The 15,532-nt window shown below is 48.8% G+C and overlaps 1 protein-coding gene across 4 annotated transcripts in view; it reads right to left on the minus strand.

Moving 5' to 3' along the window:
* Tmem131l (transmembrane 131 like) overlaps positions 1-13,613 on the minus strand; it is a 145,183-nt gene extending 131,570 nt beyond the window's left edge. For 2 of the 4 annotated variants that reach the window (XM_037206687.1, XM_028894287.2), the window contains exons 1-3: positions 13,439-13,613; positions 12,775-12,845; positions 5,422-5,465 (exon numbers count right to left, since the gene is read on the minus strand). In XM_037206687.1, coding sequence (XP_037062582.1) covers positions 5,422-5,465; positions 12,775-12,845; positions 13,439-13,562 — 239 coding nt within the window. In that variant the 5' untranslated portion in view covers positions 13,563-13,613. The remainder of the gene's footprint in view (positions 1-5,421; positions 5,466-12,774; positions 12,846-13,438) is intronic. The other 2 variants (XM_028894288.2, XM_028894289.1) reach the window with 1 other exon arrangement.
* Positions 13,614-15,532: the final 1,919 nt, after the last annotated feature.

A 15,532-nucleotide genomic window follows, 5' to 3' on the forward strand; every position in this document is an offset into this window, starting at 1 on the left:
ACATACTCAGTATAAACCTACAAATGCACACAAAACTAGCCACCGCAAGAGTCTGTGGAAAGATGTATTTAAACATCTAAAAAAAACATCAAATCAAAGTCGGCTAGTCCCAGGATACTGTTTTTCTAACTTATTTCAATTGAAGCTAAATAAATATATAAATGACTACAGCTTTGCTAAAATCTTCATGACATGAATTTAAAGAATATTTTTAAAGTTTCTGTGGTTAGAGAACAGCTGTAATACATACCATGAGCCCTGTTAGAAAGCCTGTACTTGTCTGAAGAGAACCTAAATGACAAGACGGATTACAGTCGAAGACAATGCTCTAATAACGTTAAAGCCATGAAGACCGTGACTCCATTCGTTCATTGTGCACCTGCCCCGGTGCCCCAGCCCTGTGTAAGGCACCAAGGAACTTGACATTGACAGAGATCTGATCAACGGTCTCCTGAAACACGTGAAACTACAGGAGCTCAATGTAAAAGCACAACCCAGTCCCAGGGCTGCGGCTCTCCCAGCACTGACTGACTGCAGGCCTGGTTATGGAGAAGAGGTAACTGAGTTAAAAGGCTAATACTCAAAAGCATACTTGCAGTGCAGCTTCAAGCCGCCTCTCAACTCGGGTGTCAGGTACTGAGTCCGGAACTAGGGAATCAATAGAGGGGGTATCGAGTTGGGCCTTGGGTACCACAAAAGGTAATTTCCACAAAGAGGCAAGCACCCTGTGCTCATACTAATGTCAGCAAGGTTCAGGGAGGTAGTCAGGGTGAAGGGAGAAGGAAGGGAGAAGGAAGGGAGGGACAGAGAGGACTTACAGCCATATGGCTGAAGGGAAGTGAGAATGTGAGGGGAAGACTGAAGAGGTGGACAAGACCCTCAGTCACAAAACGACCTTCTGTATCTGTGCCACGCTTGGGAGTCTGCACTCTATCCAGCAGGAATGTGGCTCCAAATGGGCAGAACTCAAGATGAAGGACTCAATACATCACTGGGATGGGAGTAAGAAGACCTGGCTGGATCGAGGCAAACGACTCACTGAAGATGAGCAGCACATCCAAGACTCCTGGTCTCAGAGGGCATGAAAGGAGCAAAGGAACCCTTCCTTCCGTCCTCCCTCCCTGCCCCCCATACCTTGCTGTATACAGCATGTTGACTTAGTATTAGCACAGGTGCTTGCTCTTTTCATCCTGGGCCTGAAGCTGGAGAAGAGCCCAAGGAAGAGGCCAGGAGCTCAGTTCAGGACCCACTAGCTTTGAAGCACTTAAAGACTACAGGAAGATACTGGTGGACCCTAGATGAGACTTCTGGGCAGAAGGTACAATCTGTTTGCCATACTATATAAGTGTGTGTGTGTGTTGTGTGTGTGTGTGTGTGTGTGTGTGTGTGTGTGTGTGTCACACACACATATATATAGAGAGAGATTATGTAAAATCTCTATATAATAATCTCTCATATGTATATAATATCTCAAACAGAACAAACAAAGGTTAAGCGGCTGGGGTATAACTTGGTAATAAAGTAAGCATTTAACTTATCCTGGCAGATGGGGGAAAGAGAGAAAAGAAAGATTGGAAATTGTCTTCTCTCACAGAGAAGAAATACAAAGGGGCAGAGGAGGTCACCTCACGAGATGTCAGAGCAGAATGAAAGGAATGTCCACAACGGAACCCGAGGTACCAAGCAAGACCCTATCAAAAGGTGGGTTTTTTCCAGCTCTCTGGAGGCGAGCAGAGTAGTGGAAAGTAGCTCCCTTCCCAGCAGAGCCTGGTGCTGAGGGATCTCCTCCAGGTTCAAAGAGAACTTCCCTCAAGATCAGTTGCTTCACTTGGGCCATCAGGAGTCTTCTGGTGTCCCCACTTTCAGGATCCATCTTTAACTGACTGAGCTTAAACTGCTTTTGCTGCTCTTCCTAAGCAGATGAAAATACATTCTGGGCCCAATGGTGGTGGTACACGTCTTTAATCCCAACACTCAGGAGGCAGAGGCAGGCGGATCTCTGTGAGTCTACAGCCTGCTCTACAGAGAAAGTTCCAGGACAGCTAGGGCCACTAGAAACCCTGCCTCAAACACCGCCTAAAAAATAAATAAATAAAATAAAAAATAAATTCTGAAATTCAAAAAGGACTGGAGTATAGCTCTGTGGTAGAGTACTGGCCTATAGTATGCAGAAGCCTGGTTTCTATCCTCAGCATGGCACAAATTAACACTAACAGAGCATTTCACAGACACTGTACCTAACCAGGCAGTGTTTGTGATTTCTATAATCATTTTTAAAGCTGAAATAACAACCTTATTCATTCCTTAGCAATTCTTAAACTTTTCCAAGCCTATCACATACTACTGTGCTCCAAAAAGGCTTATCCAAGAGATGTGTACTTAGGGAGCCAGCCCAGCTTCCTGGAGTGCATTTACTCCAGGAGAGCTGGAGCACTCTGGTTTGCTCACCATTTACTCCAGGAGAGCAGGAGCACTCTGGTTTGCCCATCATTTACTCCAGGAGAGATAGAGCGCTCTGGTTTGCTCATCATTTACTCCAGGAGCTGGATCACTCTGGTTTGCCCATCATTTACCCCAGGAAAGCTGGAGCACTCTGGTTTGCCCATCATTTACTCCAGGAGAGCTGGAGCACTCTGGTTTGCTCACACTCAGCATGAATCTCCCAAAGCAATCTCTCTTTCTCAGCAAAGTAGTAGATTGCTGCTGATATCTGAGAACACCCAGGAGGGATGGGGAGGCGAGAAGGAAGAACATCTTCAAATAGTGCTTTCTTGGCTTGCAACCAAACACAATTACAGAGCATCCACAGAAGATGAAGTCAAGATAACACAAACAAAATCTTGACCAAGGCCAATTACACTGATAGCTCCTCAACTGGAGTGAGAGGTAACAGGCAAGCCGCTCCAGAGGCCTCATGCTCAGAATCAGCAATGGTCCTGGCCAGGCCCCACCTCAGGCAGTCTTGGTGGTGAAGCACTGACTTCTGACGATCTAGATGTTCTCTAGTGATAGATACACAGCATGCTTTCTCAAATCATGCTTTCTCAAAAATACAGAGTGTTTTATAGTCAAGTTTATTTCTCTAGTCTCAAGTTGGTACAGTAGTAGCCACTCTAGAATATCTTGATAGAAATGCATGATTTTGTGACTTCATGTCTGTCTGTCATTAAAAGTTAATATTGTGGTATCATTCTTAAAATTATAAAAAAACTATTAAAAGGTGTAAAACGATACTAATGACTTTATAATTAAGATTAAATATGAATGGTATTAAGACAGAAGGGAGACCTGGTGCTGGGCTGAACCCAAGAGCATACTCACATAATTACTAAACAAATAAGTGAGAGGGGGCAAATCTCCACAGAAAATTCTAAGCAACCTGTGTTGATGTAGCTTCATCCTATGTAATCAATTTGCCTCCTAAGAATATGGTGTTAAAAGAGGTGGTGAGGTGAGCTCAGGCAGGGAGACCTGACGAGACAGAACGGTGACCTGGTGACCCAGGTCAGAATCCAAAGACAGCTGGGTGGTGGCGCACACCTTTAACCCTGAAACTCACAGGAGGATCTCTGGGAGTTCGAGGCCAGCCTGGTCTAAAGAGTGAGTTCCAGGTCAGCCAGGGCTACACAGAGAAACCCTGTCTCAAAAAAACAATAAAAGAAAAGAAAAAAGAAAGGGTTCAGAATCAAGGGAGAAAGTGATCCAAGCATATAACCCTTCCCTGACTTGATAGGATGGCAGGGCAGCCTGTCTTTGTGGCCTTCCTCCCCCGGACCCCGGCCCATTCAACCTCGAGAAAAATGATCAAATAAGCTGAAATTCAAGGGCATCATACAAAAACACCTGACCTCCTCAAAAGGCCATCAAAACTTAGGAAACTGACAAATTGAGAACCAACGATGCCCAAGGAAATATGGCAACTAAAACTTCACATGGGATCCTGGGACCTAAAGCTGAGGGACCCATGATCATATTCAAAAGCAGAGGGGCCCCTTAACAGGTGAGGGACTTTGGGAATTTGCCTATAAAAAAAAGCATATAGGATTAAACTCAGGGTATAAATATCCATGCGCTCTCACTGATGTAAGTGGCTGAATAACAGAAGAGGAAATGCCCACAGAGAAGAACTGCAGACAATCTGCAGAGATGAAGCTGAACTCCACTGATGACTCAGCCCTGAAAAGGAGATTAGGAAAACACTAATGATATCCAAACAAAAAGAACAGGACTGGGTTCATAGTAAGACTCCAGTGTTGGCGTCACAGCAATAAATGTACCAGAGTATTAGAAGATGTTCACATGACAACAGAGTGTCCTGGGAGACAGTTATGCGAGACCTGTCTTTGGACCTCCGTAATTTCCTTGTAAATCTTTATTCTAAAGCAAGTCTCGATGAAATTGGGCTTCGCCTTTGTTTTTATAAGACATGGTCCTATCTAGATCTGGAGGGCCTCACTCAAACTGACAGTGTGGCCAAGGATGACCTTCAACTCCTAATCCTTCTGCCTCGACCTCCCAAAGGCAAATCTACCATGCCCAATTCAAACGTTTATTTTTAAAGTCACAGGATACTGAACTGGTGTGAGGAAGTTTTGAAAATCAACTGAACAATGACAATTCTGCAGTAGATAAGTCAATGAATAGTTCAGACATGGGTCAGTGACTAATTTACCCATCACATAGCATTGCACTGAGCTAATTCTTAGAACTCCGAATCTGCATTTCTAGAAACAGACACAGAGACGGCCTCTAACAGGAGCCTTCCGTCTGTGTCATGATATGATCTTCACACATCAGGAACAATCTCAATCCCAAAGAGCCGAACAGACAAAATAAACAAAAGGACACTACGGAGTGAGAAATCAGGTTAGAGGCAAAGCGGCTGGGAGCAGAATGCTGGACTAACTGGCGCCAGCACGATGAAGCCCACAGTCCAGGCTAATCCAACTGTGAGCCTCGGCTGCTGGGGCTGACCCGAAGGGAAGGCGTTTCTTGGGGAACAGGGAAGTCCCAGAGCTGGGATGTCTGTCCAACCGGGAACATGCTAAAACAGCAGGGAAGAGAACCTGATTCAGCGTTCTCCTCACTGGCCCGCACGCTACATACAGTGCAAGGCCATGCAGGGCTTGTCTGGTGTGTTACGTTCACCGCCGGGCAGAGTCTGACCTCAATAGATGTCTCTCAAGAAGAGGGGTGGCATAAATACACCACGGGAAAAGTAAGGGAGTTCTGCAACAGTTTTCTGTACCATTTTAAAACAAAATCAGATTAATGACTAGAGAGCGTAGACTCCACCGAGGTCAGAGAGAAAGCGGTATGTTTTAGGTAATATTAAACACACACACAGAGACGTGGAGAGCAGACGCAGCCAGTGAGGGCCGGGATGCCTGGCAGGCAGTGATCTGCCCCCACTTTCCTTACCTCTGTTCTTGAGAAGGCTCCTCCAAGTCCTCTTCAGAATCACCCTGTCAGAAAAGAACATCCATTAACAACTCCCTCAAACAGACACAATCAGCAGCGGTAGGTTGAAGGGCTGCATGGATACCTACAGTGACCAGCACAGCGGTCAACAGAGATTTATACCGCATTACCCTGGGGCTGTTGAGAGGGGTCGGTGGCTCCAAGTGCTTCCTGATCTTCCAGAGGGCCCAAGTTTGGGTCCCAACAGGGACATCAGGCAACCAACAAGCACCTCTAACTCCACCTCCTGGGGAGCAAATGCCCTCTTCTGGCCTCTAGGGGCACCACACATACCTGTATATACTCAATGACAGACACACAGACACAAATGATGTTACAATGGCAATATAAAGCCATAAACTGCCAAGTGGTCCCTTAGACATTCATGCTAAGAAAATAACCTACTAGTTTAAAAAACACAGCCTAAACATAATTTCAAAACAAGTTAGGTATCACTTCAAGAGCTTTTTTTTTTTTAACATTTTAAGTTTAATCACATAAGACACTAATTAAAAATCCCTAAGTATAGAAAACATACTATTTAGCTGGGCATGGTGGCCAAGTCCCAGCACTAGAGAGGCAGAAGCAGGTGGAGCTAGAGACCAGCATGGTCTACATAATGAGGTTAAAGGCCAGCCAGACTGTATAGTGAGATCTTGTCTCCAATAATAATAATAATAATAATAATAATAATAATAATAATAATTTAAAAGCAGAAAAGACATTGTATAGCTCAGAATTCTATTAATGTGATATACTTTGACATCAATAAAAAGGCCACTAATTTTGTAAACTAAGTAAACACCACCCTCACACGCTCTTCCATGTCCGTCAGGAAGAAAAGGCAACAGACACAGGAACAGAGCCAAGCCCAGCTACGCACCCGCAGTGCCCATGTTACCGCTGTGGCACTCCGCTTCCCTGAAGCTGGGGATACCCTGACTCACCGGCTCCCCCCCCCCCCCACCCCGCGCAGCAGACCCCCACCCCCTCCCCCCGCCTCTTGCCCTCTTAGCCCAGGGTCCTTTGCACACTACAACTTCAGCATGATGCTGGGTTTGGAGAGGCGGCTCAGTGGTTAAGAGCCAGTACTGTTCTTCCAGAGGGTTTAGTTCCCACACCAGGCAGCTTAACCACCTGTCACTTCCGGCCTCCCTGAGCACCAGGCACCCACATATACACATAAATAAAAATAAACTTTTTAGAACAAAAAAAACCTTCAGCATCTTAGCCCAAACTAAAACTCCAAGGCCAAAACTGCTGTCTTCCCTCCCTCTTCCGCTCCATCTCTCACTCAATCCCACTGCAGACTTTCCACCAATGCCCATCATTCTCCAAGGCCAAGTCTCAAGCCTCCAAGGCAAGCTTTGCTCTGCACACCACCAAGCCTGGCAGGCAGTCACGGCCGTGACTCTGCAGACATGGCACACTGCTTACAACTTGGTCTTCTTTCCAAAGGCCAGGACGTGCACCACCTCGTGCTCCACTCCCAGGTGAACACACACACCCCCCCCCCCCCTCCCCACCAGTGTCAGCAGTACCTGTACAGAAGCTGGATGTGTTGAAAACCAGCCTCTCCCGCCCCGCTCCGCTTCTGCTGAGAGTACCCTCCCTCCACCGCCAACAGAAAATTCAGATCTGCCCACTCTCCTCTGTCCTGTCCACCGGCCCACCACCAATACCCCCAAAGGCCTGTCCTACCTTTCGGCTATGCTGACAGACCTGCCTCCATTCCATCCTGCAAGCATCACTGCCATAGCAACCTTCCTCCACATCACTCCTTACTGGCCACTGTATGCCCAGCTTCCAGTGTCCCTGCTCAGGATGACCCAAAGGCTGAGGCAAGAAGGTGGAGAGTTTCCAGGCCAGCCTGGACTAACAGTAAGACTCTGTCTCAAACACCAGAAAGTGCTCCAAAAGCTCCCAGTGTCCATGAGAGTACTCCACGCTCTTTCAGGAAGGGTCTGCCCAGCACAACCCTGACACACCCATCCCCTCCTTCCAGACCAGCAGGCTCTGGTTATAATTTAAAATGTCAGAGTAGAAACTGGACTACATTGTCCACCATTTAATACTACTCAGGGTTGGGCCCCTTCTGGCCTTAGGCCTTAAGTGACCCCTCTGGGAGACACTGGCCTCTTCTCTCCGTTCTTAAGTTCTTCAGTACTTGAAGGCTGTCCCAGGCATTATCAGCTTTATCTACTCAACAAAAGCAAGCTCTCAAAGAACAAGCTCAAATCCTCTTTAGTCCCACCCACTCCAGTGCCCCAGGGCCCTTGCACTGGCTATTTCAATCCCATGCTGCTTTCAAGGGCTGGCTCAAGTATCTTTTCAAAGTGGCCCACACGGATGGCTTAAACTAGAACAAACATTCCCATCACTGCCTCTTCCGGTCTGCATACAACACGTGTGCCCTTCCAGCAGACGGCAGCGCTTCGACTTCTGGGTCTCTATCATCCACCTGGCTCTACTGAAATGGCAGAGTCTGCATGGGCAGGTGTTCCGGTTTACTCTACCACCATCTGCACCTGAAACAGCGCATGGCCAGCAGGCTGAGTACAGCCCAGCTGTCTCAGAGTCGAACAGCTCTCGGGATTTCCGAAAACTTCTAAGCAACTTTCTCGAGATGAAAACAGAACTTGAAGCTATTTCCCTCCAACACAGGCACTTTTACCACCGCCACAGGGCTGCTCAGACGGTACTGAAATGCAACACAGTCAAGAAAAAGCTTGGGCTCTGGAGCTAAAACTTCCTAGGTCCAAATCTTCCTGTGATATTTTTGTTTTGTTTTGTTTTTTTCGAGACAGGGTTTCTCTGTGTAGCCTTGGCTGTCCTGGAGTTTGCTCTGTAGGCTGACCTGCAACTCAGAGAGCCACCTGTCTCTGCCTCCTGGGATTAAAGGCGTGCGCCACCAATACCCAGCAGCTTTTCTTTCTTTTGGTCTTCTGTTACTTTCTTATTGCAGTGAGTGACTTATTAGCTGCTCTGTCCCTCACGTCTGCAGCTGTAAAATGAAGCAATAACACTTCGCCCTCTATAGAGGACCGCACCGTGCTTAAATGACGTGACAGTTCTCAACCCATGTTAGCTATTATTTTTCCAATGTTGACAGAAGGAGATCAAGCCAAAAATAAACCTCTATGACAAAAAGACTTCCAAACACTAGTTAATGATTGACTGACCAGAGTTGTGTGCTATTACATAATACTGTACCTGAGATTAAAACAACAAACAGATGTTCACTGTACTGTCTCTGGTTTTACTTTCTACCAATTTCTATTATCCACACCCTCAGACTTGGGGGCGGGGGGTGTCAACAAGACATGGTATTTTTAAAGACCAGATTTTCTTCTTTATCCCTAAGTCAGGGAGGTTCAACTGTGCTGTGCCAATGCCTGGTGTTTGCTCAATGACTACACAGGCATCAGAGCCCCAAGCTGGGCTGGCCCACCCATCCCACCAAGGCCCCACGCTCGGTCCAGCATCTCCATGTCCACTCTCTGGTGTTCATGAATGAGTCCATGAAGACTGGGACGCCTGAGTAAGTCAACACCAAAGGTGGTTCTCACAATAACAGGACCATGGACAGGTAGGCATTTCATCTATAATCTACAGGACTGAGTGACCTGAACCATCAATAAGTAAGTGGGGCCAGACAGGACAACTGCCTCTCCTCCAAAGGCATCAGGGGTGACTTCTGAATGCCCACGACGTAGGGAATACTGTGGCCACAAGCAGAGCTCTCAAACCTCAGCAGCCCAGACTCATGGTATGGGAGCCCAGTTGAGACAACATGGCACACACAAGCAAAGAAAAGCAAAACAGGACGAGAAATGCAGACAGCAGGGGACGATGGTGACAGCATGAAATACAAGCCTCACAAAGGACCCAGCCGTCAGGTGCCTTCGTGCCGGGGGTCATCAACATCCATGGTTCGCACCACAGACAACACACTGGGCTCCGCAGGCCCAGCGCCAGTCTAGACAGTCCCGAGGAGTGGCAGGAGAAAGAGACGAGGTGAGACTGCTGGACCCCAAAGGCCAGAGCGGACCCAGGGAGCATCGGCCTCCACACATGTGGACCACTAAGGCACGCGGCTCGTTATCTGACACAAATGCTGCTGCCACGAGACAGCCAATGAGAAGCCGGGCGGTTTCTGTGCCGTCACTACTTTGGAGTCAGGTGCTGGATAATCAGAGGTCGGGGGTGGGGGTGGGGAGGGATGTGTAACTCTAACAATAAAGCCAAGTGGGCTTTTCTTTCCTCTCATCATGACTGATCTTTTTTTTTTCTGTCACTATACCAAATAATCTCCTAACAGAAGACTACACAGCAAAAACATATAAATAGGGAGAGCAGATGTAATTCATTGCTACCACTTGCCTAGCATGCACACGGCTCTGGGTCCCATCCTCTCAGGCCACGCACACAGCCCATGAATAACAGCATCACCTTAGGCACAGAGCCCATCATACTGAGTTATCTGCCCCGGTACAGCCCCTACAGCGAGGGAAAGTGTTTATGTTTTTCAGTAATGGAGCTTATGAGCTGGCTAAGAAACCACCAAGACAACGAGCAACCTGGATCCACTAAGTTCAAAGAAGGTCATCCTCAGGAACTCCTCTGAAATTAGTATGAAAAACACCCCACTCTGTGGGTGAGAGAGCTGGTAACAAAGATACCGTATGCTGGGCCCGGATACAGCCCAGTGACTAGAACACGTGTTTAGCACATGCAAGGTCCTGGGTTCAATCTCTAGCAACAAGAACAACAAAGTGAATTAACAAGCTAAGTAGTGGGAGGATTCATACCTAGACACTTAAGAGACAAGAGGGTCTGGCAGCTTGTAACCATTAATGAATGATGAGTAACAAGTTCATCACTTAGAGTCCCATAAGAAAAAGTTAAGAGAAAAAAAAAAAAACACTTCTGTATAAATAATCAATATTGAGCAAATCTATTGTTCCTTGAGCACATCTTGATGGTCACCTCTCTGACAACTTTTAGGTTCCAAAGCCACTTTTCAGTCTTCCTGAATGGAAGGCATAAAATTTACATAACACTTATAAAGATTCTCCAGACTCCTATGACATACACAAGGAACTCTTCTGAAAATAATTCTAAATTCCTTGAAAAGAATTCCTTCCAAATGACCTTCTTCAGAACACTGTATCTAAGACACACACACACATCCTTCATCCCTGCCCAGGCATATCCACACTGGTACAGTATCTCACGGGCACACACATGGAGATGATATATGCAGAAAATTATTGTGCACACTAGTTTCACTTTCACCACAGCATTGATTAAAATACCTTAGCTATCAATGCCTCTGTGGTGAGTATTCCGGAATGGCACCTTCTCAACCTTAACCATTTTTAGAACAAACTACACCAAGCACATGAAGTAAAATCAAGCCAGAAACTGGGCATTTCATAAAATTACTTTTGGGCCTATAAATGAAGTAATGTTATCATAGGCCTTGACATTTCCAATTCTGGGCACAAAGAATATATCTTTCACGAAGGCAGAAACAAATAATGTCTATAATTTATTCTCTTTCTCCGTTAGCTTCCACCCCTACCCAGTTAAGACATGGAGACTCCAATTGAGCCAAAATACAAAGGCGCATCAGTGCATTTTAACCTGGGAAACTCTGCTTCCCAGGAATACTTGGAGCCATGCTCATTTGGTAAAACTGGTGGTTGGAGCCAGGTCCAATGGAAGACATCCGTTACTGTAGCTCCAGCTAACTCAGGGATGAAACAGGAGGATGGCTTGAGTGGAGGAACCTGAGGCAACACGGCAAGACCTTATTTTTAAATAAATAAATAAACAGAATAAAAACACCCACAGTGGCAGTGACCCAGTGGCAGTCAAAGTGTCACGGACATCCAAGGGGTAGAGAGAGACCAGGAATGATATTCAGCACACTGCAGTAAACAGGGCAGGCCCCCACCATGAAAAATACTCTGGCCCAAAGGTCACTCATGCCACTGTTAAGCATCTGACACTCACAAATAGGACTATTTAAAATAAACACAACAAGTGCTAAGTGTGGGTCTCAGCTAAGGTCATGAATGATTCTGACTTTGGGTTTTGGTGGTGGTGGTGGTCCCCCCCCCCTTATCAAAAACAGATGTATTATTTAGAATCAAGGGTAAAAAATCCATTTGGTAATACACTTTTAGGAGAAAGACTACTTGCTGGTGATGCTCCTTCTCAAAAGGTGGGGCTCCTGCAGCCTGCTGGCCTTTCAGAAAAAGGAAATTATTTTCTAAAAAAAAAAAAAAAATCACCTCTGCCTGTCAGCTGTTATTCATTAGCCCTGGTCAAATGAATATTCCAAGTATCTCAAAGCCAGTGCTGCCAATGCTTCACATAAGAAGAGAGGGATAGATACCTGGAGACTTAAAGAAGTTATAGCGATGTGGATGCTGCCACCAACACGGAAAGTAACGAACACTTTGAAATTACCACATGCAAGTTAATAATCTCTTAGCATTCAACAAACACCCCCCCCCAATGCATTTTGGGTCTCTCCTGCACTGCTGGTGAAAACATCAAAATTTTGTTTAAACGGGTACCTTTTGGAAGTCAATGTGAATTTCTTGCATAATTGAAACATTCTACTCAAGACAAAAGCTTTGCAACATCCGTTGCAGCCTGAAGCCCTCTATGCTACAGATTCCCCAATAAAACGACAGCAATTATTTTTCCACATGTAATCATTCTATCATCGTTGGGGGGTGGGGGTGAAAAAACCTGAAATTCAGGTTCTTAAGTGGGTGTATCCTAACAGGAATTAAAGGCACTTGGAGAAAATCCAAGATTATACTCCTTTATAAAGTCACTTCTTCATCCCAAAGCTACTCAGGCTAATGGCAACTACCACTCACTAACATTTATGAAATCAATATTCCCATTGTGTTCAGCCCTCCAGCCACTTGCCATCCACACCACACCCGCTTACTTAGAGACAGCAGAACCAAGTCCTCCGCCCACCCTGGACCACTAGCAGGCCAAGGAATCCGCCCCGAGCCAGGCGCAAGGCAGTGCGACACACAACCCTGCTGAGGTGGCCTGGGCACCCACCTTCTGAACTTGGGGCGGGCCTGACTCACACCCTGTCACATGGCGCGGGAGGAGGCCGGAGGGCCACCGTTGCCAGGTGTTCAGGCTCGGCACGACCGTTTATTTGCCTTGCAAAGTGACCCGAACGCTCCTGTGCCGGTAGGGGAAGGCCGGGCTGCCTCCAGGCCTCTCCTCCCTCGCACGCCTACCCCCGCCCTGTCACCTGGTCCTCCTCACCTGAGTGGGCAGCAGGAGTTCCCCTTCTTCTGCCTGCCACAGCTCCACCACGTTCGGCAAGGGCTCAATCGCTGCACGGACACCAAAAGACACACCGCGTTTGTAATGCACGGAAAAGAAACGCTTCCTGTTTCCTCACCCGTCCCCCCGTGCCACCCGCCTGCCCCAAACAAGTCTCCTTCTCCTCCCGCAGCGGAGGCCACCCGAGGGGTGAGCCGAGGATGCAAATACAATGCCCCGCCGGCGCCCCCCTGGATCGAGGAGGTGAGAGCATGCGGGCTCGGTCCGGACCAGGGGGCGAGGCCGCCTCACCAGGCACGGTGATCCCCGGGGCACCGGGCTGGGGAAACAAAGCTGCAGGAAGCCGGGCGCGGCGAGGCACCCGCGCGCCACACAAAGCGGGGGATGCGCCCGGGGCGCAGGGGCCCGCGCACAAAGGCTCCGGGGCGCGCGCGGCTAGCGGTCCCTTAAGCCCCGCGTTGCCCGCCCCTGACCCGGGGCCTAGGGCCTCCGAGGGGACGCTGCGGTCGCAGGGCTGCAGCAGCCCGTCTTCCCCAGCCGCCCGGGTCCCCTTCCTCCGCGATCCCTCACAGATTTCAACAGTTCCCCAAAAGAAAAGGGGGGGCGGGGCGGCGAGGACAGCGAGCCCCGACGACGGGCTGACCTTGTCCCTGAGCCCCTCCCGGACGGCAGCAGGACAGCAGGACCTGGAAGACGCCCAGCAGAAGGTTCACGGCAGCGGCCGTGCGGCGGTAGGCGCTGGACGGCGGGCGCCGGAGCCCCGCCATGCTGGTGCTCGCCGCGCTCGCAGCGATCTCGTTCTCTCGCTTGCTGGCGCCGCGGCCGCCTAGCCGCGCCCCGGGCCCGCCCCCGCGCCCTGGCCCGCCCCGCCTCCGGCCCCGCCCCCGCGGCTGGGCCCGCCCCCGCAGCTGTTGGACTGCTGCTCAGCGCCCGCGCTCCGCTTGCTCCGGAGCGTGTGTGCTCGGCAGATAGGAGGGGGTGGAGGGGGCGGGGAGGGGGGGGGATGGAACGCGGCGGGGAGCGGAGGGACGAGGACAATGCGAACGCTCGTGGCGCGCAGCACGTGCCCGAGGGCCCCCAGCAGCTCGACTCTGGGGGCTGGGACTCGCGGCCCACGGGGGAGAGGGTGTCCTCGTGAACTCTCAGGGGGTGGTGCTCTTTGTTGGTGACACCCGCGTCGCGGCGGGGACAGGAACCCCGGAGGGAGGAGGGACGGGGCCGCGCGGGGGGGGGGGGTCCTGGGAATGAATCGTAGCCCGGCGCGAGGCCTTGAACAGGATATTAAGTGGAAATAATGCTGTGGTTGTCAGGAAACGCCGAGTGCAGCCGCATAGCTCCTGCCAGTTGTGCAGCGAGGATATCCGGTGGCTGCGAGGTCTGTAATTTAGAATAAAAAGCTCTCCCAACACCCAAGAGGCTGACCTCAGCGCCGCGTGGCGGTAATGCGCGCGGCACCCACGGTGGAGACCGTCCAAGTGGTGACAGGTGGGCGAGCTTCGTCGTAGCTTAGACCTTCAGAGACCCTGCAAATGTGCCCACCTTCGGAATCAAACTGCAAAAGTGAGCCAGTCAACTAAATTGTAGTTGAAGTGTGTGGTCGCCTGCCCATTTCCAACGTTCATAAGCAGTGTAACATAGCTTGGATGAAATTCAGCGTGGGAGCTATGCAGTTTAAAGGAGGGACGGGATGGTGCACACCTGTCTGCTAACATTGATCTAATCTTTAATTGCTTCTGGTGCCTTCCAGTCTAGACTACGGGAAAAACGTGGTCACATAGCAGCAGGTCAGATGCTGGAGAAGGACAAACTGAACGACGGACACTCTCTTCCTAACACGAGACTCTGAACCTAATCTCGCTGTCTGGATGTAACTCTAAATGTAGTTAAACCATCTGATTTCTTTGCCAGGCTTAACATTTGACAAAAGCAGACGTCCGCATGAAAAAGTCACTTTGCTTTGCCTAACTTGAACAACTCCATTTCTTTTTTCCTAGATTGCCTAGCAAGGACCTCCTATCGCATCCCATTGTGACCTTTTTCCTCTTCATTTCACTTCTCTGGGTTTATATTTGCCCCTTGGACACTGAAATTCCCTCACTGTGTTAAAGGGCCTCAGAAAAACAAAGGAATATGCGCTGGGCTGAGGGTGTAGCCTGGCTAGCACGTGGGCTCTGGGCTCAATTCAGAGCACTTCAAGCCCAACACTTGCATAGTTCACATTAGGTGTTTTCAGTTGGTTTCTAATGAAAAGTTCCCTCGCAGGCCTATTTCTTTACTGCATGTTAATTTTAAATCTCCTATACTAAGAAAGCAAGCAAACATTGACAGCAGGTTTAGTTTGAGCCACAATGTAAAACTCCACCGACTCTTAAATTAGTTTATCTTTTTACTATTAAAGTCCCACGCTAAAAGTACCACACTATCCAGGAGAATTACTGAAGACTGAGGAATATTGCTGTAGGCCACATGAGTGTGCTCTCCTTTACTCTCCTACCGAAGGTTTCCCAGAATAGCCTGGTACTTTCAGGCTGAGGTCTTTACAAAGTGGGAATTGCTAGTTGACCGTTGTTCACCTAGCCTGAAGCATGTATCTGCAGTCCCAGGAGGCTGGAGAAGGATCCAGGACCACACAGCTGTCGTCTTAGATAAATCTGACCCACTCAGCTTTCTCTGGAGGTATGGTTCTTGCTGACTCACGAACAACAGGAAAGCGAGGGCCCATGAAGCAGCTCCCATG

The sequence above is a fragment of the Peromyscus leucopus genome, chromosome 6 (genome assembly GCF_004664715.2).
Source record: "Peromyscus leucopus breed LL Stock chromosome 6, UCI_PerLeu_2.1, whole genome shotgun sequence".
Taxonomy (NCBI): Eukaryota; Metazoa; Chordata; class Mammalia; order Rodentia; family Cricetidae; genus Peromyscus; species Peromyscus leucopus.